The sequence below is a fragment of the Anabas testudineus genome, chromosome 24, assembly GCF_900324465.2.
Source record: "Anabas testudineus chromosome 24, fAnaTes1.2, whole genome shotgun sequence".
NCBI classification, from domain to species: Eukaryota; Metazoa; Chordata; class Actinopteri; order Anabantiformes; family Anabantidae; genus Anabas; species Anabas testudineus.
Window position 1 is genome coordinate 6,417,462 of NC_046632.1, and position 24,817 is coordinate 6,442,278.

General features: G+C 40.9%; 1 protein-coding gene across 2 annotated transcripts in view; it reads left to right on the forward strand.

Annotated features, from left to right (window-relative positions):
- Positions 1-24,817, forward strand: part of LOC113149516 (1-phosphatidylinositol 4,5-bisphosphate phosphodiesterase beta-1) — a 91,277-nt gene that overhangs the window by 33,069 nt on the left and 33,391 nt on the right. For both annotated transcript variants that reach the window (XM_026341692.1, XM_026341694.1), the window contains exons 4-9: positions 16,448-16,585; positions 16,784-16,863; positions 20,075-20,128; positions 21,685-21,760; positions 23,115-23,215; positions 23,927-24,093. In XM_026341692.1, coding sequence (XP_026197477.1) covers positions 16,448-16,585; positions 16,784-16,863; positions 20,075-20,128; positions 21,685-21,760; positions 23,115-23,215; positions 23,927-24,093 — 616 coding nt within the window. The remainder of the gene's footprint in view (positions 1-16,447; positions 16,586-16,783; positions 16,864-20,074; positions 20,129-21,684; positions 21,761-23,114; positions 23,216-23,926; positions 24,094-24,817) is intronic.

Here is a 24,817-nt window from a genome sequence, read left to right on the forward strand (position 1 = left end):
AGAAATAAAGTCACACAAAGCAATTAAAAAGGGAAATGTATACAGATTGTTTTTGTAAAAGTTGCACTGATGGCGTAATATCAGACTTAAGCAGCAAGTTGCTGGACTGAAGGTGGGAATACCTGGAATTATACAAGTAGTGAAAACTGTCAATGCGGAAATGAATTGCTGGACTGTTCTTTAGTCACTGTGCCGGTGTCAGTCTATTCCTGTGGAACTTGATGCCTGCTGTGAAATCAGATGTGACATTTTGTTAACCCAGCAAAGGTCGTCCCAGTGGAACTGGAGCTGTTCAAATAAAAACCAGTCCAGGTGGCAGCTCTTAGCCTAGAAAGCAGAACCGCTGCCAGGAGAAATTCAGCATTTTCGTTTGTGAGGAAAAATTGGTGTTTAGGCAGACACACATTCTTCTTTTATTTCAGTTCCTACAGAGGAGATCAGGAGGTCAATGCACACTTGAAGTCTAAATAGACAGATATATCTGCACACCCCCAAACTGATTTTGAAATTGCTTAAGTATATACACCAACCATTTAATCATTAGCTACAGAATTATTTCAGTAGCTCAGTGACTTTAAGACACCATGTCATGTTGGTTGGAGGTGTGTACTGTGCAGTCGGCCTTTCATTTTCCCCCTCTACACTTAAAAAGAAAAAATCTACACTTTATTTAATTTTATTTATTTTTTTAATCAGTTTATTCTGTCTTACTTGACCTGACTTTATTCAGGTTTTTAATGTTGTTCTAATGATTTCCATCCCATGTGTAAAGCTCTTACAGCTGTCTATAAAATGTGCTATACAGTCTATTCAGTATAAAGATGTCTTGCCTTGCCTGCAATCTGTGGCATTTAGCAGTACTGCTACCAGCCTTGATTTAGCTCTTCTCCTATGCATGACAATCAGTTGCTTTTTCCCTATCCCTTTTCCAATTATTATTTATCATGCTGATGTTTGAAAACAATCCCTGTATATTTATACTTGGAGAAATTACGCTAATCATATATGAACTTTCAGTGGAGACATTCGGTTGCACTGTCTGCACACACATATACAAACACACACACACATCAATATACACTGACCACCCTGCAGGTGAGTGTGAAATTTGAGGGTTATGACAGTCTGATGGAGTCTGTTACCACGGAAACCATAGGAGGTAGAAGATGAACATTGAGCTAACAAGGGCAGGAAAAGGTGCTCTGACACACCGTTTGACAGGGGAGCGTAGGAATGATCACCTCAACCACTAATTAACTCTCTTCTCTTCTCCTTTCTACTCTTCTCGTTTGGGCTAAAAATCATATGTCTACATCAGTCTAGGGACTTTGTGTAGCAGCAGTAATTGGGGCAACATTTGCTGAGATCTGTTAGCTGTTCCAGACGTTTGATTCTCAAAGTGATTGAGGCAGTTCAAAAATATTCAGTTTGACTGAACACATGATTTCTCAAAGCACAGGCCTTTGCAGCATCTGCTTTTTATTAAACACAGCAAATGTGCTGTTTCCTGGTCCTTCGAATGTCCATGTACCTGGAATAAGCTGCTAAGTTGACTGGGAGATTTCAAGCAAACATAAATTTAGCTTTTTAAAAAAAAATTGATCATTTTGGAAACAAATGTCTCGAAAGACTCGTAACTTTAATTGAAAACTATAATCTGCTATATTTTGCTTATGTACACAAATGTTAATGAAGCAGCGCTAATGAAGCACTCTTAATGACCATTGATCATTTCAAACTGTAGACATCTATTTTTGGTAACAGACTCTGCAGTTGCATAGTTAAATAAACATCCAGACATGCCTGCAGACAGAGGCACGTTTGTCCCCTTTCCTCACTAATTTGTTTGGATTTAATTGGGGTGATCAATGTATCCCATAAGTTTCCCACCACATGCTTATCATCCATCTATTCATAACGAATGTGTGGGGAACAGATCGTGGAAGATGGATGAAATGAGAGAGAAGCTCCTCAGCATTCTGTTAATTGCCACCTTGGTCAGACTAGTCAGCTCCATAACCCTTCTTAATGAAATAGGTGAGGCGTAGTGCACATGGATATGCTTGTCTGGCTGTTGTTTTTGTGGCTGTATTATACGTGTGTGTAAGTGAATGTGTATTTAGGGACCTTTAAAGTGCAGAGACATAAAGAGACAGGTGACCTTTCTCACTCCTACCAACGACTGCTTCCAAGCACGCAAGCACGCCAAATACTTAATTGGTTTTCGATAGTAAATCTCAGGAGAGTTAGTAAAGAAAATGTCTGATTCTTAATGCTGCTGCTCCAGAGACCAAAGAGCTCTTTCAAACTATCTAAAAGGCCAGAACAAATGGAAGTGAAAGGCACATTCACTTTTTCCTCTCTCGCTTGTTTTTCTCCGTTGAATGATGTTGGGATACACCAAGTTGGAATCCAAGAACTTGGATACTTGGTCGTTTTTCTTCCTGAATGATTTCACTTTCTGGCGATTTGTTTCCACAGGAAGCTGTGCATTTGTTGTAACCATTTGTTTGGCCAGAAAGTCCCCTTGCTTCCATTCTGGACACCACATGGTTTGGTAGCTGACAGACTGCAGGTGCTGTTTCACAAGTGTAACACTTACCAGAGATGCTGACAACATTCTGTGGAAAAACATGTCCACTTAACAAGTATCGAAGTCGTGTGCTATTGTCCTTAAAGCGAAGGAAAAGGCTTGCTTACAAATGTTATTGTACCCCTTTATTATGTTATTAATATTATATTTTAACATTCACACCAGGCCATTAGCATCAGGAAATCCACATTTGATTCAGAATAACTTTTATCCCACTGTGTAATCTGATGTCCTGCAATACTGAAGCATTTCTCCGAGCCAAAGTACTCTGCTTAAAGGCCCATTCTTGCATACTGTACTGCAGGATATATTTCTATATAAAGGAGCTGGCAGGCATTTAGCTTGGGCAGAATATAATGGTCCTTGCCAGTAAATGCTGTGATTCGCACAGTGCCAATTGGTCCTGTGTAAATTGATATTTATAAAGCGTCTTCGGTGCATGTTCAGTCCATGCGCACTCACAGCAATGTGAGGCAGTTGTAAAGTGTGTTTCTGTAGTTTCTTTCTTGAAGTTCAGGCAAGTAACAAAAGAAGCAGGCAGCAGGGTTTTTTTTTTTTGGGAAAGCTGTTGATTCTGCTGTTTCACTCTTTTTTCAATCTTTCCATTTCATACATAATATTTCAAACACTGTTATCACCACATTGTAATCTTATAATCACCTGTCTCGGATTGTGTGATTGTTCACAGGCAACAGGTATTTTTTTCTAGACACAGCTGCCGGTCTGCCATTAGAAACCTAGACATGGTAATTAAGCTTAGCGGTGCCATAGGTGTCTGTTCCTTGACTCAAAACAACCGTGGACTGATGATCATCTTTTTTTATCAGAGATAGGTCACAGAATCAAAGCCAATCAGATATGGGTGCTAGTTCCGCATGGGGTGCTGATTTCTCTCATCATGTGTGTCATTAACACCGTGGTATCGTGAAATGAGTAGTCCCCAGATCACTGTCTGCTCAGTGCTTTAGCTCGAACATTGACCATGGGATTATGGAATACTGTAAAATATCCAAGGTCTTGTTTAAACATTTAGTAATCTTTTGTTGGCAGATCAGTACAGCACACAGATGCCATACCAAATGGGGCGTCATGCGAGCGTGGTAGGTGGCTGGTTGGTTGGTGACTGGCATGGCTGGGCTTGGCAGATGGTCTGGGGATGTCGAAACAGCAGGCTCTCTGTGTCACAGCGAAGCTAATGATGGCAAAAGGCTAAATGATGACTACAGACAGAGGATAAATCCCAATTATCACTGCACGATGCTTACCAAGGATCTTTAAATGTTTGCAGAGGGATTTGGAGGCCCAATTAGGGCTGTTTATACACAAAATTATGTCACTCAGTAAATGTTGCTCTTCATGCCTTGAACAGGAAAATGTGAACTGGCTTGACAACATGGTGCTAAACAACTGTTTGCCTAGACTTTTTTTGTGAAGGCCTGGATTACCCAGCATACCATGCCTTTTAAAGCTTGTGCTTCCTTATCTCCTCACTAGCATCTAAGGTTCTCATGAAATTGCTCTGCTGTGATTTCACAAAAAAAGTAATGAGCGGTAATGTGAGAAGCATTATGTTTCACTCAAGATTGGCTGTGACAGCAATGTCTTGTAGATTGTAACAGTGTGTTTGTCCTGGGGGACTCACCTTGTAAGTGCTTCAAGAACGAAACACTGAATGTGTGGAGTTGGAGCACTGAATGCAAACGACTATTTGAATCTAAAAATATCTCTTTCCTCCTGTCAATTGTTAAAATATCTTTCAAGTGGGTGGCTTATATTGTACAAATCGAACCAATCGTATCCAATGAGATGTGGTTTAGCGCCACAAGCAACTTTAGGTTAAGGGAAAGATCATGGTGTGCCTCTATTTCCGTAACAGATGAGAATTACTGTAAAAAGTACCCAAAAGACATTACAACAAGTCCTAACTTGTTTTTCTGATCCATCATTAATAATCGATTGAGGACCTGAAATGTTATTTTTTTGTAAAAATCCGATAAATAGTCTTTGAGGTGGATTAGGGTGATTGTCCAACAAGTGCAGCTATAAACTTCTTTTTCTTCTGTTATCCGACTAAAGGATTCTTATAAGTCTATACTAAAGCTAAGCTAACTTCAGCCAACTAATTGAAAAAAGGAAACATGTTTGAGAAACCACTCTAGGAAACAGCTGCTGAAGGACAGACAAGAAGTAGTGTAGAGGGAAAAGATGGATTTATAAAAATGATGAAGAGCTGCATGAACAATTTGACCTACATTGTGTTGTGTTTGATGCAACATTTCATTTCTATCATTTCTATGGGAGGGCTGTCACAGTTTATTAGTTTATTCGTTTTCTCTTTCATTCTATAACATGTGACATATGACACATTTTATTTTCTTGCAGTTTACAGCTGCCATTCTCCGTTGTGTAAAGACAATATTGTTGCCTTGTGACAAACTAAGATCTTGCAGGTCACTGGATCTATATTTTGTGTCTCAATACTATGCAGCCTTCTTTTAGCAGCCAGTTTAGTGCTGTATTGTGTCACAACACCTGTGCGTCATTCATATTAACTTAACAAGTCAAGGCAAAGCCATGTCTCTGCGATGACTAAAACCAGTTTTCTCTGCAAGTCTTCATCAGCGACAAAACACAGCCCACTCTCCTCAGCTTCACTCTTACTTTATACAGCATGCTGACTACTTGTGATGCTACGCAGTCCTCCCCCTTCAGTCCTACAGGAATGTCCCCCAATAAACCCAATTGGTTCTGGTCAGAATTATTAAAGATGTCACTGGGGCTGGAAGCTGCTTAGTGTCCTGGCGCAGCAAGGGCACCCAGCAGATTGGAGTGTTTTGTCAAGAAAGCGGAGGTTGGGGGAGTTGGAGGGGGTGTAAGCAAGAAATGGCAAAAATGGAAACAGCTTGAGGCAGAGAACATATGCGTCCTGCTTACAGCAGCAGCAGCAGTAGCAGAGCATCTATAGCCTGAAGGATGCACTGTGCCAACAGGGACTTATATAAATTATTTACCCCTGGACCCACATTGTGGACATTGTTTCCCCTGCGGGCACTCTCTCCATGGGGATCTTGCATCTCAGAGGGCCTAAGCAAGGTGCCAGAAGGATGTCTGAAGGCTTTTTCCAAACAGCATGTACTGTGAGTCTTTGTAGGACATTTTGAGAAAGAGAGGCTCAAAGCATAAAGTGAAACTTGACTAGGTTGATCTTAGAGGAAGGCAAAATAGTCCACTCTTTGCATCTGTATACACAGTTACCATTAAACCTGATAACTGAGTACTTGATCGATCCTTTCTTCTTTTTCCTCCAGGGGCAGGTAAAACTTAGTGGTCACAAAGAAACTAGAACAGGTGGAAGTACAGTCAGTAGATAAAAAATGGATACTTGTTCAAACAGTCTCCTGACTGATTCTATTCCGTGTCTATTTTTGCATCAACTATGTTTATTTGTGTTTGTGTGGGTGGGTACTGTTTATAGTGCACATGCATGTCACATCTATGTTTGAACGATGGCTGTTAGCATTTTTTCTGCAGTTTCAGAAGTCTGCACAAGCTTTTGTACAACTACAGGATAATTACTGTAGTTAGGTACCTGCCAGTTTCTGGTGCCTGGGAGCATTTCTGTTAGTGCCACCACTGGAAGACTGCCACTTGATGGACAGCATAACAGAATGAGGTTCCTCCACCTCACAAATTGATACCAGTGAGTCACAGAGAGTGGGCGGTAGTAATGACCAGAATACCCGGGGCATGCTGAGATAGAGGAAGTACTTTATAGTGGCAAAAGGAAAAATGGGAAGCAAGGTTTTGCTCTAGTTGCTTTGGGTGAACCATGTCACAGGTTTCTTCTCAAGTTCTTGTTCTTAAGAGTTAGTTCTTGGTTTGGATTTTTGTTAAACCAATAACAAGTATTACATTTGTCTGGAATAAATGTTTTGTCGTGTCTAGTATTTGACAGGCAACATTTCTCTGTTTATGATATTTCTCAGCTTTGTTTTTGGCAGTGTATCATTCACTTACACACTTACAGAATACCTCAGTCAGCTGCATATCTGATTTAATTGCCAGCTCAGCCACTTGACTAACATGCTACTAAGTTCCCAGTTTTGTTGGGTGTTCAGCCTAATGAGAGATGCTGAGCTGGTGAGTCACAGTGGTTGATTATTTTTCTCCTGCTGGAGTTCGTGTGGTGTATCTGAGGTCAGCTCCCCCTTGTCTGTGCCTCTGCCTTCCTGTCTGCCCAATGTGAGCTCAGCCAGTTAGAGGAAGAGAGCATGCCAGGTAGACTACTTCCACCTCATCAAACCTGCCCCTTGCCCCTTCTGTCTCTCCATCTTTCCTTCACAGTGATTCACACACAGCATGAATCGTCCTCTTACCTCTTTTTCATTCTTTATTTTCTCTCACTTCTTCCAACTATCTCTTCCCCAGACTCTAACATTCCCTTGTGTGCAGACTCAAGTATATGAAAACATGTAAAATTTACCACCTCATTTTGCTGCAGCATACCGAACATGTGCCCTTGTAAAAGATGATTATGCTGGTTACATTGCCTGAAATTGAGGTGCAAAGGGACTCTCTGTGACAGCAATGTGGCTAGCCTTCTCTGTTTAATTATCCTTATGTCCTGCCCCTGAGCTTTTATCTTCCCTCTTAATCCATGCTGGCAGTCTTCTTCCCTGCAGGTCGCTCATTTTCAGGCATCTGCTATGATAGTCTGTTTTTTTCCATTAATGTCAGTATAATCTTGTATTCTCTGGTGCCTTGTCCAGGTGTTTGTGTGAGTTATTTGGTTTCTGCGAAGGACCCAAAAAAGTTGTTAAGGAATCATTTTTTAATAAGAAAGTCATTCTGTAGAGGGTTTACAAAATCACCGATTTCCAAATCATCACTACATAAAAGTATTTATTATTAAACTAAATGTATATTGTTTTAAATACATATAGAATTTGTATGTGAAATGTGTATGTGAATTTACTGATTTACTGCATTTAGCTTGTAAAGAATTGCTCCAGCAGTAATGTCTGCTAAAAGTCTGACTGGTACTCACCACTCGTTACATGCCTCTCATGTTTCTTTGGTGCTACAGTAAAGCTGATTTTTCAGCAAGATTGTCCAATTTCCTCCCCATTTCTCAAGCATTATTCACTTCAAAGCCCTGCAGTCATCATGTGCACTCAATAGAAATTCTTTTCTTATTTGTTTTCTGAAACGATTGTGACTGCGTCGACAACAAAATGAAAATCATTAGTTCAGCATTGCAGAATATCAGAGACTATTTTAAAAAAAATTACATTAACTGATGTGTCTTTTAAAAATACTTTCAATGGGCACTTGCATTAACATGGTAATTGTTGACAACTCAAATATCAGACACCTCCTGAGTGAAATAAAAATATTACAGCAATTGGGAAGCTCATTAATGCCGGAGTAATTGATGAGATATTTTCTTGTAGGTAGTTCACACACAAACATAAAACCAGACACAGACAGTACACACACATATTCCAACTCAGAGGGAACTCGTGTGCAGTGATAAACCTCCTCGGTGGACAATTCTTTGTGACAGTGTCTGTTGGGTGACAGTTAAATCAGGTGATTTAGTTTTTAAGGCGTGCTGTGATTTGCAGTCAAATGCTGTCAGGCATTCCTTATATTTCAAATGAGGAATGTGTTTCTCCTCAGTGACATGGCAGCTTGAATGAGATGTCAAGAGTTTTTTATATGCAGGGTGGCAGACTGAATTAGGACTTTCTGCCATTTTCTGGCCCAGGCTGCAGGTGCTGCTGTCAACAGCTGTCAGACATTGCAATTTTATTCCACTTAAACACTGTAATAGTGGGCAGGTGACTTTTGTCTTCTTTTTAAATTTCCCCACAACCACCTGCTCTTGCGTAGGTGGCTGTCTTTAATGTTTCAAGACAAAAAAAAATGTTGTTCTTAAAATTATGATTTAAGCAGCTGCTCAGAATTAAAGTTATGGAAAACACTGACACACCACACCATGCTGCAGATGCAGTGCCACTGCCTTCTTGGTCAGAATGATAACTGCTCCAGGCATTTCATTTTCAGGAAATTGTTTTAGTTGGTGTACTGAATGAAAATGGTTTTACAAAATTATAAAAGTTTCTGGGGCAATTTATCAGCTCAACTTATAAATTTATTACTTATATATTTTTTGCCTGGAGTATGGAGTCCAGCTGGCCCACAGGTATAATGAAGGCTTGACAGAATTCTAGCTCCAAAGTAAAATGAAGTCTGATCAGTAAGAGGAATTAGAGTTATAAATTCAGGTCTATGATTATATAATTTATGGTTAAATTAGGAATTTGGCAGTTGTATAACCTCTCTTTTAAAATATGCACTTTTCACAGTCCCCTCAAAGTCTGTGATGCTCAGTCCCACTGTGTGTCATGGGATGATTAGCATTGAGTGTGAATGTTAGGCCACTTTCCCCAGACATGAAAATAGGCGCCTATCAGCGCAAGTTATTGCCGGAGTGCTGGCATTTTGGAAATGGCGTGATATGTGCTCTCTGTCTCCCCTCAGTCCACCCCTTCATCTCTTGTTTCATGTCTCATTGCTTCGGGGGTTAATGAAATGCCCCCACTGAAGAGGTGGAATGAAGGATTGTTAACTCCATATGGGCTTCCAACCTCCTCCCTCGCATTTTCTCAACCTGTGCCTCGATGCAGAAGAGTCAACAACGCTGCCATCACTGGCAAATGTATTCCGGAGAGGTAATGATGTGCTAAAGCTTTGCAATCCTTCGTTTTATCATTTATTTTTGTTAGTTTAATTCCCTTCTTAACCATTATACCCTTCAATCCCCTGCAATATGACGAGAAAATGTTTAGCTTAAGAGGCTTTTTCTCAAAATCATTTTGTTTATAGCTTTGACACAGGCTTATACAAACTATTCAGCACCCTCAAGTTTACAAACAGTGTTTACTGATGCTTCATTGATGGACAATAGGCAATGGAGCCAGATGGCTTAAGGGAAAAAGTCATAATTATTTTAAGAAATCACTATTTTGGCACAGACCATTTCCCAAGATTTTTGAGACTGTCTTTAATGTCTTATGATTGCAAGGAACACACACACAAATCCAAATGTGTGCACACTTCCATATTGTGGTTAGTGATGCATCACCTGACAACTGACTGATGAAGCGCTGACCTTTTACTCCTGGCCTTGTGGGCAATTCTCATGCCTCATGAAACTGCAGTGGTCTCCATCCACTGACACTTGAGTGCTCAAATGAATTCTGACCATGTGGGACAGTATAAAAAGAAGGTGTGAGACAGTGAGCCTTAACAATGAAGGGATGAGAGCAGGATGCAGATTCAGGCAGACAGGGAGCATGATGCCCCAGAATCAAACGTTCCTTCCTGATCCCTCTCCGATTCCCTTTCACCTTATCCTCTCCTGTTCTCATTCATGCTCTTTGATCGTGTTTACAGTGCCTTTGTTTGCAGGAGGTTTAGCAGTAGCATATCCTCAGTCTGCACACAGTGTACTGTGCAGTGGTTAAATTTCACCCTGAGCTAGAAAAATTAGTAAGGAAGTTTCTATGCTGAGGAAGTTTAAAATATGAAACGGCAGAGCTGTAATGGGAGTAGAGAGCTCTCCCATCCTTATATGAAAGACTGCTGTTATTGAGGCTGAATCAAACAGGCCATTTGATCAGCAGAAAAGCTCTAAAGCTGAACAACGTAGTGTCCCCCTGTAGCATTAATGCCCTGTACTGTAACTCCCCTCTGTGATGGTGTATAGTGCAAGATGTTTTTAAAGCAGAAGATGTCTGTGTGTGTGTCTGTGACTGTCTGTCTGTCTCTCCATACAGCTTTTAAAGTCCATTTAGCTGCTGGGCTGCTTGACTTGCCAGAAGTTTAATCCTGAAAGCCTTTAATTGTTACACCGAGCATTTTTTCAGATTTCTTAGTTTTTAGCCCGCCTACTGGCGACTCTGATTGAATAAACAATGTATTACAATGCATTTGTGTGCGCACGCATTCGTGTAGATGATTAGAAAGGTCGTTTGCAGGAAACAGCGTTGGCTTAGTGAAACTGGGCTCTTTCTTCTAATGGGATCAATGTTTCAGTGCTTTCTGTCTGTGGTGTAAGTTATGATGTGGCTAATGTTTAAAACATGCTCTGCAGATGCAGCGTGACCCTCTTAAATAAATGACTGCATTGCCAGGAGAGGGAGTCGTCTTAGGATTAGCTTTGCCGTGGGTGAAATGCTCTGTACACTCTTTGACTCATGCCGACTGATAAATAAGAAAGTATGTGTGTGTAACTGGAAAACACACATACACAAACACATTTACACAAACCCTTCAACCAACAACAGACTCACATACTGTAAGGGTAATTGACTTAAGGCATATCATCATTCAGCCACCATTTCATATCTTTTCCCTCTCATGGTTGCATGTAAACAACAAATGTGTGCTTACACATTATTTGTGTGGCAGAATGAGCACATCAAATACCCCCAGCATGTTATCCGATAATTTTATTCCAAAAGCCCTAGGCTTCTTACTGCCCAACCAGCAGCATCTTCCCGCTCTGTTAGTTAACAAGGCTAGGCAGTAGCAGGAGAGTCGGTGCCCCGGTCGTAACCTGCAGTGCTGCTCTGCAGTGTCACGGCTCCATACGTTAAGATGCACCGCTCGGAATCCAGATGTAAAAGTTGGACTTCAAGGGCTCCCAAGTTCTCCTGTGAGGTTATGCTGATCTCTATTCTCTGGGGTTGAGAGGTACATAATTGAAAGTTTTGCTATAGTAGATGAATGAATTATGAATTCATAATGAGTGCATGGGAATGTGAGGTCAGACAGTATTCTACACTGTAGATTATTATACAGTAAAATGACTATTCACACCACTTTCCAAATGTCAGATGTAGCTTATATGAATCATATAATGTACATAGATTATTTCTACTTGTAGATATACCTCTGTTCCTTAAGAAATTATGACTTACCTCAATATGTATTTAAACATTATCCAAGTGCAAATGTTTTAAACTGTGCTATGTGAACTGGAACAAACTGCAGCCTGGCAGGGTTAACTAAAGTTCAACCATTATTATGGTACTAGCGCTTTTTTTTTGCAGACAGTGTTGTGTACAATATGTCTCAGTAGATTTGGTACAGTAAGAAGAAAAAGTACTTTTTACATGACTGAAAATACCACCACCACTCTGTACACCAGCAGCAGCTTCCTTGAATAAAGCACTGTTTACTTATTAAAGCAGCTATTCTTGACACATAATCAATTCTTTCAACTACCCAAGCATATTTTTAAGGGAGGCACTTCATGAAAAGAAACATTGCCACTACTACTTGTCACATTACTTCTTTTGTGAAGGATCGTCTGTTTGTTTGTTCGGCTTCAGTAGTTCTGTCTGCATATTGCAAATCTACTGCTGTCCTTTTTAAACAATTTAAAGTGGATCTCAACTTCCAGTCAACACACACAAGCTAAAGGGAGAGTGACCAAAAGATCTTAAAGTGTTAGGTTACTTCCTCGTGTCTACCGCATAAATGTGCAGGATTGGTTGAGGTTAAATAGATGTTAAAGATATCTTAGACCACTCAGGAGTGTGTCTTACACTGCAGTTGGATCATAAAGAGATGTACAAGTTGCAGAGACTAAACATGGTTAAACTGAATGAGAGAGTGTGCAAAGAATATACATGAGTACTTAAAAATAACAATAATGGAACCGTCTCACCAAAATAGACTGTGGGATGCTTGGAAGACAGTTAAAGGTAAATGCACTAGTAATCATTGGCTGAATAATAAAAGAAAAACAAGGGGATTAGACTTAGAGTCACAAATGAAGAGGCTGGAAATCCCTCACTCTATTTAGAAACAGTGACAAATATAGATTGTACTCACGTTTGCCTAAAAACAATCTCCTACAAAACCCTATTTCCAGAAAGCGTTGTCTAAAATCCAATAAATTTGTTAGTTTGCAGGAACCTATTTATTTATCTATTTACCTCAAATATTTAGTGTTTTTCATATAGGCTCACATTGATTTTAAATATGGACTATTCTTTTGGCTACTATTTGCAATGACAACCAAAATAAGTATTTGACTCTGGACTAACAGAGCCAAAATAAACAGGGTTTGCCCAAGAGAGACAGACTGAATGCTTTATTTAGTCAGTTATTTTGTATTGCTTTTGTATTTTTTTCTGCCTGTATTTGAGAGTTTACAGTAGAGAGGATACAAGAGGTTATGAGAGAAAGAGTCCACAGCGGACTCACACCATGTATATAACAGTTATGTGGCTACCAGTGCGCTCCCATATCAAGCAGATTTTTTACATTATTATGCGTGTGACTAAAACACTCAGCATCATGCTCTTCAGTCTTCATGCAGAAAAGCAATAAAGCTGGGTGGGGTTACCTCTACCAAGTAGACTTCAATAAGCAGTCAGTAAAAGTGTATAACATCAGTCTATTCATCTCCTATAGCTAGAATAAGAATCAATCTCTCCTGACCCATTAAATTAAAAAGGGGATATTGTCAAGGTTGCCCACTTAGCTCCTCCTTCTATGCATTATTTATAAGGCTATGTGGATGATGTTCTGCTCACATTCAGACACAAGCTAGACAAGCTCTAAACTAGTGTTCCCTCTAAGAACACACGCTCTTGGTATAATATTTACACAATATTTACAGTCCCTTTCTTATACCGTTCCTTAACTTCATATGGAATACTTCCTTCCTTCATCAACGACACTGGTATGTTGGTGCGATACAGATTATTTAGCTGAGTTGAAAGACTTGGAATTAATGAGAAGTAATAACGTAAAATAATGTTGATTGGTGACGGGATGAGTCACTTAGCTTTAAAGCTGAAACGTTTATTCTGTCCCACTGATTAACAGCACTTTGAATGTGAATTTGAATGTGTATTGCGGTTTTGAATATACAGCATCACAGTTAGAAATCTGTGATGCAGTACATTAAAAACAAGTATTGAATGCAGTGTGTGTAGGTAGTTGTGTTATCATCAATCATTCATATTGACATTTCCTATGATGTCCCTCTGTGTGTATGTGTGCACACGCACGGTTACGCACATTCATGCGTGTGTGCGTGTCTTTTTTTTTCGGGCCTGCTCGTGTTTTGCAGGTGCACTCCTCAGTGGATGTGCTTGTGCTTGTGTGTGTCCATGCTGTGGCTTCTGTGTGTATGAGTTTAGACAGGTGCTGTGCTGCATCTTTAATGGCCTGAGGTGTGGCTGACTTCCCTTTGCCAATTTGAGTCATTTCCCTTGTGCTCAACAGAGTGAGACACAGTCTGAGCGCATGGCTGGTGACAGGTAAGGCCTTGTGACAAACTATAAAGCAGGAAGAGGAAGTCCGTGTATCTCCTCAGGCTGCAGCTTCACCTGAATGCTGTGACTTAGAAGAGGTCCTGACAGTTTGCAGCTGCTAACATGCACCAGGTTTTGCCTGAATAGACACATAGTCACAGGCCTGGATACGCCGATACATAAGACATTCACACTTGCATACACTCACTCTAGAAATAGTAGGCTTTCACTTGTGTCATTTTTGATCATCTTAAAAGGACTCACATCACTCCACTCTTCAGATCTCTGTACTGGCTTCTTATAGTTGCCCTCATCAGGTTCAAAGCTCTGACTTGCCTACAGTGGTCGACTCAACAGCACCTGCCTACCTCAGCTCCCTCATTCAGATCTACAAGCAACATCCTCTGCACTTGCACATAGTAAAACAATAATAATAACTATTCTATCTGTCCTATCTTACACTTGCATGTCATTAAATGGAAACTTTTCTTCTTATAGCACTTTACTTTAATGTTTTCTCCTTGACTTTTTTTTTTGCTTGCGTGTATCTCACTTGTTAGTCGCTTTGGGTAAAAGCGTCGGCCAAATGACTAAATGTAAATGTATTTTAAAATGTAATGTTTTACTTAGGCTGAACGCTCACAGCGAACCATCTTGTGAAACATGAAACATCCTCTCGTTTAAACCACAGCATCATTACCATCCCACACCCCACCCTTTGCTTGTTTGGCTCGAAATGTCCCATGATTGTGGTAACCGGGACCTCAGCCATGCCTCCAAGAGTTACCACAAAGCACCAGCACAAATTACATTTCACTCACATGGTTGAGCCCCCTCCTTCTGTTGTTTGTTTTCTCTCTTTTCACAGCTCACTTTCTCTTCTCTTCCCCTCTCCACTGGTCCTGTCAAGCAGGGCCTTCCTCCCTGACATCAGCTCATTTCGTTCCGACTAAGTCCTTTCCCAAATGCTGATGTTTCTCCAGTTGATGTGCTGTGAGTGCCTGCAGCACTCTCCTAGATCAGCGCTGTGCAGACTGCTTACAAGGAGATGAACTGTACGTTCAGCTAATAGCTACAAGCAGCGTCAACAACAGTCAAACAACAGCATCAAATTGTATTGACGTTGAAGTGCTGTAATAAATGAAATATGCATCTCACTGTCGTCTCGTCTGTTCTCAGAAGTCTTTCATCTTCAGCCGTCTAAATAGCACGTGATAGCGTGTTTTAACAAATTGGAAGTGGCTTTTTATGCAGTGATTAATAAGACTGGTGGCATACAAAAGTGGATACTATAAGTCTAAACTTAGAGTTCAGTTAGCGTTATCAGCAAATCATAAGATACTGGAAATAATAATGTAATTATTGCAAAGTACAGTTAGCTATTACTCCTTTTCTTCTTAAAAGAAATCTTCTGTTTTTTTAAGAAAGTAATGTGAGACGAGAAATTCTTCAATAGCAAAAATGTATTGTCTCAGAAAAGTTCAGCATTAAAATAATGGTCGCCACTGAGCTGCACAATTTGATTGGGGGGCGTGAGGGACGTGTAGAGGACATTTATCAGCGTGACACAGGACACAGTACTCTTTGTTTGATTGGTTAAATTAGTGGGAGCTCATTTGCTTTCACTGCAAAATCCTTTACAGGGCTTTTTTTGTTGTTGTGTTAATTAAGCTGGAGCAATCGTTTTGTATTCCGCTCGCATTCTGGGTCGCAAAGGATACAGAAAGATTATCATTATTCCTCTCTTGCACCTCAGAGGCATTATAGTTTGTTTTTTACATGATTTGCACCAAAGATGAGCTGCTTAAATGTATATTTGCTAAAATTAGTTTGGTTTACTTTTCCTCAGACAGTTACCTCCTCTGAATACTAATTCTTCAAAGTTTTTACTTCCTCTGAGAACTGGACTGTTGCCAACAACAACAGGCTTCTTACAACAGAATCATTTAACCTGTTGGACAATGAAGGTTACAGAAAATTAAGATTGGTATAAATTTGGAAATTGCATTGTTCGATCTTTCCGGGAACCACCTATAAGTCTCAGTTATGGGAATTAGCTGCTGTAGTTCTTAGTAAGTCACCAGCCTGCAAGATCTACTGGGCCTGTAGCATCATACCTCACTCCTCTGCCCCCGTCAGCTGACCTCTCATTAGTCACACACACAAATCAGCTATCAGGCCAAGTGTAAGTTCAAAAATACTGACAGGTCTGGTAACCATTTTGCATTTGAGAGTGATTTTTGTTATCAAACAACATCAAATCCAAATATCATGACAAAAAGCAGTACTGTCTAGCACTTCCTCAAAAAAAACAAAAAACAAATACCTGTTTGCTTTTTCGCTGATGAAGTAGTGTATGGGCTGCTCTGTTTTGGATGCAGGTGTAAACTGTAGCCCATAGTTGTAAAGATGGGATGGTTTATATACATATTATGAGCTGGCAAGTCAGTGATTGTGAGGTAACACTTGATGACCGCTGCATGTTTGTATTTGTCTTTGTGTCATTGTGAAGGAAGCCAAGCTGCGTGAGCTTCTGGATGTCAGCACCCTGGTGGGGCTGGAGAACAGGATGCTGACAGTGGTGAGTGGCCCTGACATGGTCAACATCACCTACCTGAACTTTGTGGCTTTCCAGGAGGAGACGGCTAAGGTAACGAAAATTGGTTTTAACATAAAACCATCAAGAAATATAACACGCTGTAACTACCCTGCATGAGAATACAATTAAAGGCCGTATATACACATTATGGTAACTGTTACTTTTTCTCCAGTTTTAATATGTAGGTGTGTGTGTGTGTGTGTGTGTGTGTGTGTGTGTGTGTGTGTGTGTGTGTTTTCTTTACTGCAGGAATGGGCAGAAGAGTTGTTCAAGCTAGCATCGAACCTCTTCGTACAAAACATGTCCAGAGAGGCCTGCCTAGAGAAAGCGTATGTCATCCCTACACATATAAATACTACACACACACTACGTACAGACACACAAACACAAGCAGTTACACCAAAAATGTAAATCCACAATGTCCAATATAAATATGAAAATCAGATCTGCTGGAGATAAAAAAAAATGTCAGTTGTCACCAGCATCACATCAGGTACTTACTGTATTTTACATAAAAAGAAACTGTGGGAAAAAGCAAGCAAATGCATGCAAAAATATATTTGCAACATGCATACTATAAGTATGCTAAAAAACATTGAAAACTGCAAAATACACAGACACCTTTCTACCTATACCCAAGCAAATATGTATGGAACACACAGGTTGCTTGTCAGAGCTCGTCCAGGCACCCTGAGGGTTTGAGTTTATAAAGGTCGCTTCACCTCATATCGATAGAAAAAAAACAGGCAGGAAGAAAGGAGGAAGATAAATAAAACATCTGGAAATATGTATTGGGTAAGGAACTCAACTCTGGACGTCTTGACCTACAGAATCTGCCTGAGCGTGTATATATATGACTACATATACTGCACATGTATTTTTTTTTTACTTACATTATTGACATAATGATCAGTCAGCGAGTATGTTGGCTTGCTGACCCGAGCTTGTGGTGGTGTCAAAATGTTGTTTGTCTGCCACAGTCTATAACGTAAACCTCTGATCTTGCCTAATAACTGTGCCTGACAGCTTGCAGCGTCACATTCATATTGATTCTGATCCTTCTGATTGGAGCACACACACTCATCTATGGCCCACAACTGACTTATTTGGGCAGTGAGTGAAACTCATGCAGAGTGAACTTGAACCTGCAGTATTTTCTCAGAGAATATGCTAGGCTCTGCTTGGTGATAATTCCCAGCTGTCTGATGTTTATCAGTGAACAGGAGCCATTAACTCGCACCCCTGAGGTGGCTAATTGACTTATGAGACAATAAAAGTGACCATCGAGCACAGAGCACACTGAGAGTTGAATAGGACTGAATGCAGTCACACTGGTTGCTCACAGCAGCAGTCGGTGTCAGTGCACTGCTTGGTTACAAATAAGGCGATTGTTTGTCATGCCGCGGCTGCAGCATATAGAGGCTTCATCCCTGAAGTGATGTTGATGTTACTCTCGCATGGGGTTAATTCTCCTCACTACCTCATACAGCTGTGATACATTTTTGGGTGGCAGCGTACGGTAGATGTCCGATGATCCCAGCAAAAGGAAATCAAAACAGAACCCAGCATGTCTTCAAAAGGCTCTTTGTTCCTAAATGATCAGTGCAGTAGAACTGAGGACACTCCTTGATGCATTTAGAATCCATGATTACAGATACATTTTGCATATGTATTAAAATATGTGTTTTTGTATCACCATACGAGTCGTGTGATAGAAAATTAGTTTGGAGGTGTGGACTAGAGCTACTTTGACTGACAAAAAACACTCAAACACTTATGTGAGCCATGCCTCCCCAAAAGGAGCTTCCAGTGGTGTACGATCAAGAATTGATGATTTAAATAAAGCTAGACAGAGTTACGAAGTGATGTAAAAGAAATTCACCAGTCTATAGTTAGACAAACAACCAACAAATGGAGACACTTTAGTACTGTGGCTGCTCTACCAGCCAGTCAAAATGACTGGGCCATCTATGGCAGCACACCACGAAGGAAGCTGCTGCTTACTTTAAAAAAAAAAACATTGCTGCACGCCTGAAGTTTGCGTGCGGCAAAGAGGATATTGACACTCCACAGCGGTAATGGCAAAATGTTTTATGGACTGATGAAACTAAGATTGAACTATTTGGAAAGAACACACAGCACTACATCTGGCATAAAAAAAAATCCTTTTAAGAGAGCCACACACGTCCAAAGAATATAACAGAGCTAAAGCAGTTCTGCAGGAAGAATGGACTAAAATTCCTCCTGAACGATGTGCAGGTCTGATCCACAGCTACAGGAAGTGCCTGGTTGAGGTTATTGCTGCCAAGTGAGGGTCAACTTAGGTATTAATTCTAAGCATTCACATATTTTTATCCACTGGCACTATGAAGTTTTTATGGTTGTTGTTGTAGAATAAAGACATGAAAGATTATAATTTGTATGTGTTATTATTCTAGGCACATTATATTTGTTGTTACTCTTGACTTAGATAAAGATCAGATCACATTTTATGACAAATTAATGCAGAAAACCACAAAGTTCTTGCCACTGTCTAATGAGAGGACTAGAAAACATATCATAAAAACCTTGTGCTTTGTTTATAATGTTTTGCATTTCACAACGTGCCAAAAAATAGATGTGCAAAAAAAGGCATTTGTATTGCCATAGGTGTAAGAGAAGCTGGACTCCATTTTTAGTGTTAACTAGATGAAGAGAATAAAGACAGAAAGAGAAAGTAGTGTGATAAACAGAAAGGGAGACAGATGCAATTAATCTGTTTTTCCCCACTCGTCTTAATGAATAATACAAGCACTTGTAAGGCAGATGAGGCAGATGAGACCTGTTCCCCCCTCGTTTCCTTAGTCCCATACCTTGCTTCCTTTCTTTCGTTTCATCCTTGTTTCTTTTCCCTCTTCTCTCGCTCCGCTTTCATATTTATGTAGCTTCAGTGACGTCAGTTGTTGTCAACTAGCTCTCTGCCAATGCTTCAACTCTCTCTACTTGAACAAACCAATGCTTCTGACAAAATCTAGCCTAGCCCCTTTAACCATTGCAGTAACTGGTGACTCTACCTGTGTCAGCCAACCTGCCCTGTAAAGTGGACACTGTAATAGATATTAATTATTAGCCAGCATGCACTTAAAGGCCGGCCTGTAATGATGGCTCCTGTTGCAGCTAAGCTATTTATAGCCCAGGCTTTGCTGCCTGTGTTGCTGCTGCATGGCAAGTGCTGCCAATGCAGGTCTTCGAGGGACTGGCTGCAATTCTTACCTGTCATGTAAACACAGGCAATTATTTGCAATTATATGCACACACAGCTCTCCATGTCCTGAACGATCAGAGTGTATTGATGCAATTGACAAATGCATTCAATGTTAAGTGAATTTGCACTCCTGTTCATAGACAGACATGGAAAAGGTTTAAGTAAATGAGTCACACAAGTAAACTCAAGCGAACACACAGAAAGAAATGCAATTTAAGCGAGTGCGTTATTCACACACATCACTCACAAAACTGCTGATTACACGTTGTTTAAGGCATGTGCTCTTTCCAATGCAGATACACTCGACTGAAGCTGCAGCTCAACCCTGAGGGGAGAATCCCCGTCAAGAAGTAAGTCTCTCTGACTCATCCTCTCCCTCGCCACCTCTATGCTTTTTTGATAAGTGTGTTACTTCTTCTGCCTTCACTTGCACCATTTTGCTTCACTGAAGTGTTTCTGCTTTAGTATACACACATTCTCTGCATATGCAGTATGTGTACATTCATTAGAATATGGTAATCCACCTCTGAATGATGCCGGCACTCAGCTGTGCAGGGGCTCCTCTAGCTCAGTATGCTGCACCTTCTCGAGTCACTATCACTACTTTTACTTTATTGTATCACTTGATTATTATTTAGTATTTTTAATTGTATTTTAGGTTTGTCGTACCGAAACCTGAGTACCGTGTTTCGTTTTTTCCATGTTTCCATGTTTAAAGAACCTTGAACCTTGAACCTCTGTTGTTATGTCATCAGAATATCGCTATTTTATTCTTTCCATTGCTCTTCGACTCTGTGGTAACATTCGATTCATAACTTCTACTACTGTCTTCTCCCCTGTCATTCAAGAGCCCAGTTGCCTGTGTGTGTGTGTTCATGTACAAGTAGCATGCCTTGGGAAAGCCCCATTTATAACTGTCACTAACATCGGCTCACAATATGCCACTGTGTGATGTGTGTAAAAATTTCCTTTAGGGTATTTCAGTTTTCGAATTTCACTTTCCTTTTCACTTATCTGTATCTGTATGTTTGTAATCAGCTCATTGAAAACCCAGTTCTCTCTCTGTCTCTCTGTCTCTCTCTCTCTCTCTCTATTAGTCAAGTTGAGCTTTTCAGGCAGTCAACGGTGAACTTCTGCGATAACCTCCCTCAGAGCCGCAGAGGAAAACAGTGGGTGTCAACACAGAGAGTCGGAGAGAGACACTCCTTGCCGTTTAGGGAATTAACCTCCTAGCTGGGAGGACATGTCAGCTTGACTAATGTCAGCTTGACTGTGCTCTCCCACAGAGCATACAGTATGTGCTCATGGATACCTTTGCATGTAATTAACACAGGCTATGGCCTTAAGAGCCATCAGTAGCAGTAACAACACAGAACACAGAATAAAACAAAGAACTGCAGCCCCAGCATACTGAAGCTCTGTCTCTCTCCAGTCAGAATGACTCAGGACACCATATTCTGCGCTGCTCATCTTTTAAACTTGTGTTGGGTTTTATTGTCTTATAAAGAAATACAAACATTATCATTAGTTGCCATCTGGACTGCAGATGTGTGTGAATGGCAGTGATGGCGTCAGCTCTCTCTGTACTGGACACACAGTTCACATTTGTCATGAAAAGTGCTTACAGTGAAGATTTTTCACAGCTCATGTGTGCACATAAATCACCTTTGAGCTACAATCATGTAGCTACCTACTCATGGTCTTCATTGTATGTGTTTCAATGTCTAATTTCTCCCTGGAGCTTGCGCTAGTGTTCTCTCATGTCTGAGTCTTTTTATTTTCAGTTTGTTTGTCAACTGAAAGCTGTGGTGGATTCAGCAGGACACACGCGATCAGAGTAAAAGCTCCGCTGTCTGTGTGCCATCTTCTGTGAGTACTCACAAGTTTTGTGTTTGTGTCTCCACAGTATCTTCAGGCTGTTCTCAGCAGACAGGAAGCGAGTGGAGACAGCCCTGGAAAACTGTAACCTCCCCTGTGGCAGAGTGAGACACCAAATTACTGAAGATCCCTCTGTTTTCCAGTGTTACTGTATTTCCCCTGCCTCCAAACCTGCTCCCATTTGTGTCCATCATTCTCCATCTGTATCCATGTCTCTTGTCTTAGCAGCCAACCATCAGTCTGTCTCTCTCCATTGAGCTCATTCTCTACTTTCCTGAAACAGCAGCTGATTGCTACTGTGCTCATTTATTTGGAGTCTTATTTTCTGGATGTCTGCATGACTTCCCACTCAGAACTGATTTAGCCTTGGTTGTAATGAAACAAATAGATCCAGTGGGAGCAATAGATATGACAAAGGCTGTTTTATCTTATCCTCTCACAGATATCACGCGAGAGAAGCTGCCTCCTCATGCACAGGGTGTAAACAGTCCCACAACACGGCAAACAATTTCTGTATTCCAGCATTAGCAAGCAATTATTAAGTGTTGGAGTTGGAAACTGTTGTTTAATGCAATTCTCAACACATGCTGAAACATATGCACATACAGTCGGGCAGATGCAGTGTAGCTGTAATGAATAGCTTCTGAATTCAAACACGGTGAACGCACATGCAGACACACACAAATAAATACAGACAAATATGCCCTACAAACACACAGAACAAGTTACACATACAGTAATTAGCACAGGGAGAGAGGGCAGGAGGTAAAAACGTGTTGCTGTATGAAGGTCTGGTGGGATTTGCTGTTGTTTTAACGCGCAAGTAATTACAGCTAAACGGTAATGCTGTTAATCCCTCACACACACACACACACACACTCACACCCACAGGCACAAGAGCATACACAGTGTAGTTCACACCAAGGTTTTTAGAATGACTCATTGACTTTCAGCAGGGCTTGACCTGCATCCTCCTCCGTCAGTGCTTCCTTCCTCATGCTTTCTCCTGCCCCTTCCTAAGAGTGTTTGGTTCTGCTCTGTTTCTTGTTGGCACATTGTTATTGCCTGCTGCTGAGTGCACTGTGCCTTTATCAGACCTGTTTGGCTCTGATAGCTCTATAAGGAGCCCTTGTGGCCACAGCTTTACTTATGTGAGGCGAGGTGTTAATTCGGTTAATTATTTGCATTTGTGCAGTAATTTATGCAGGCTTTACGTTTAATTGCCTCCAAGAAGAGAAGATTGGGGGGGCTATAGAACATCCCACAGCATGAAAGATTTGCTACAGACAAACAGTAGTAGATATGGTAGTAGTAGATATGGTATGGTGGTCAAACAGACAGGTATTTAATAGTGCAGCAGTCCTTGTGAATCAGTTTGGAACCTGTTTGTTGGTCTACACACTGTGTATGTTAATGAATATGCCATTTAACTGACCATATTACTGTTGTCTTCTGCAGAATGACTCTATCCCCCAAGAAGACTTCACTCCAGAGGTGTATTACATGTTTCTGAGCAACATCTGCCCCCGTCCTGAGCTGGACCACATCTTCTCTGACGTGTAAGGACCATGTTTCCCTCACTTGTCTTGTAAAAGTCTTTCCAGGCTCCAAAGAATAGAGAAATTGCCAATATAAAAGTTGTTTGGAAAACTTTAAACTGCCAGCCATCATTGGGCAATATGGCTTTATAGGGTGACAACACCTGCTTTAGCCATTAAAAGTCGTCATGAGCCTTTAATTAGTACTGAACAATATGTCGTAATGGCACTGGCCGTGGCTTCTCAAGCCTGCCTGTGTGGCCCCTCGTGCTGAAGAAGCAGAGCTGCCCTTTGGCCCAGAGGGACTCAGACCGATGAGACGAGGCAGCATGCCAGCATGACCGGGCCTACTCCAAGTCATAAATCTAGATTTTAATCACAGTTATGTGAGATGGCAGGAGAGCCAGGAGGATATGGAGATGATAATTTAGTGGCACAGGGATAGATATGAAAGGCGTTTTAATCAAATCTCATAATTTACCCAACACAACATTTAATCCTCTGCTGCCTTGCGTGTCTGTTGCTCTCCCTCTCTGCGTCTCTTCCCTTCTTTAATTACTGCTCCTCCCCTCTATCATCTTCTCCTTGTTTCATTTTCTCATATCTCAATTTTTGAATTCTGTTCTTGCTCCCATATCTTGCTTTGTAACCCTTCCCATGTTTACTCCACTTTTTCCCTTTTTTAAATTGCCACAACTCACCCAATCCTCGCATCTCTTCTCCTCTCCTCAGGGGGGCTAAGAGTCGCCCATACCTCACAGTGGAACAGATGACAGAGTTCATTAACAGTAAACAGCGAGACCCTCGTCTGAATGAGATTCTCTACCCGCCTCTCAAACCAGAACAAGTCCAGGTGTTGGTGGACAAATATGAACCCAATGCTTCGCTGGCACAGAAAGGTCAGTGGCTCAAATGTCCGTCAGCACTAACATCTTTTTGAGTACACATAAATGCTTGTAATATACACTCAGCAGCACTTTTGAATACACAGTTTTTTAAATATCAGAAAGTAGCTGCACAGTGAAGAATTGTTTGGCAATCACAGAAAAATTGAATCAAATACACAGTGTCACTATATCAAGGGTTTTACAACCCCACCTCTTTCAACCCCAAGACTCCACCTATCCCAACCATCCACCCCAGCCCCCAACCCCAATAAATTTGGCAGGGATGTTACCATAGCAACAGCCCTGCTGCCTGGTGTCCTAAAGCTCAGAAAGTGAGGGGATGTAGTGGGGTGCAAAGAACGAAATGTTAGAAGTCTGTAAATACGACACACACACAAACAAACACCATCACCAGAATCTTTTACTACTCATCTGAACTATCAGACTCACTGACATTTTATTTACAAGTCTATGATTACATGAGTAGAATTCTTGACTGGAGAGAGAGAGAGCGCTTGTGTACGAGACAAAGTGAGAAGACAGGGTGGCTGGTGAGTGCTTGTGCTTCGCGAGCAAATAGCAGCGCAAGTGGAGTGCAGCAGAGGACATGTGTAGCATTGCTGGGCGCAGAACTACTGTAGCCTGTCCAAAGGTAACAAAATGTGGGTGTCAGCACCTATAAAGCTAATTCATTAACTGTGTCCCTGTGCCATTTTAAGGGAGGTTATGAACAGGA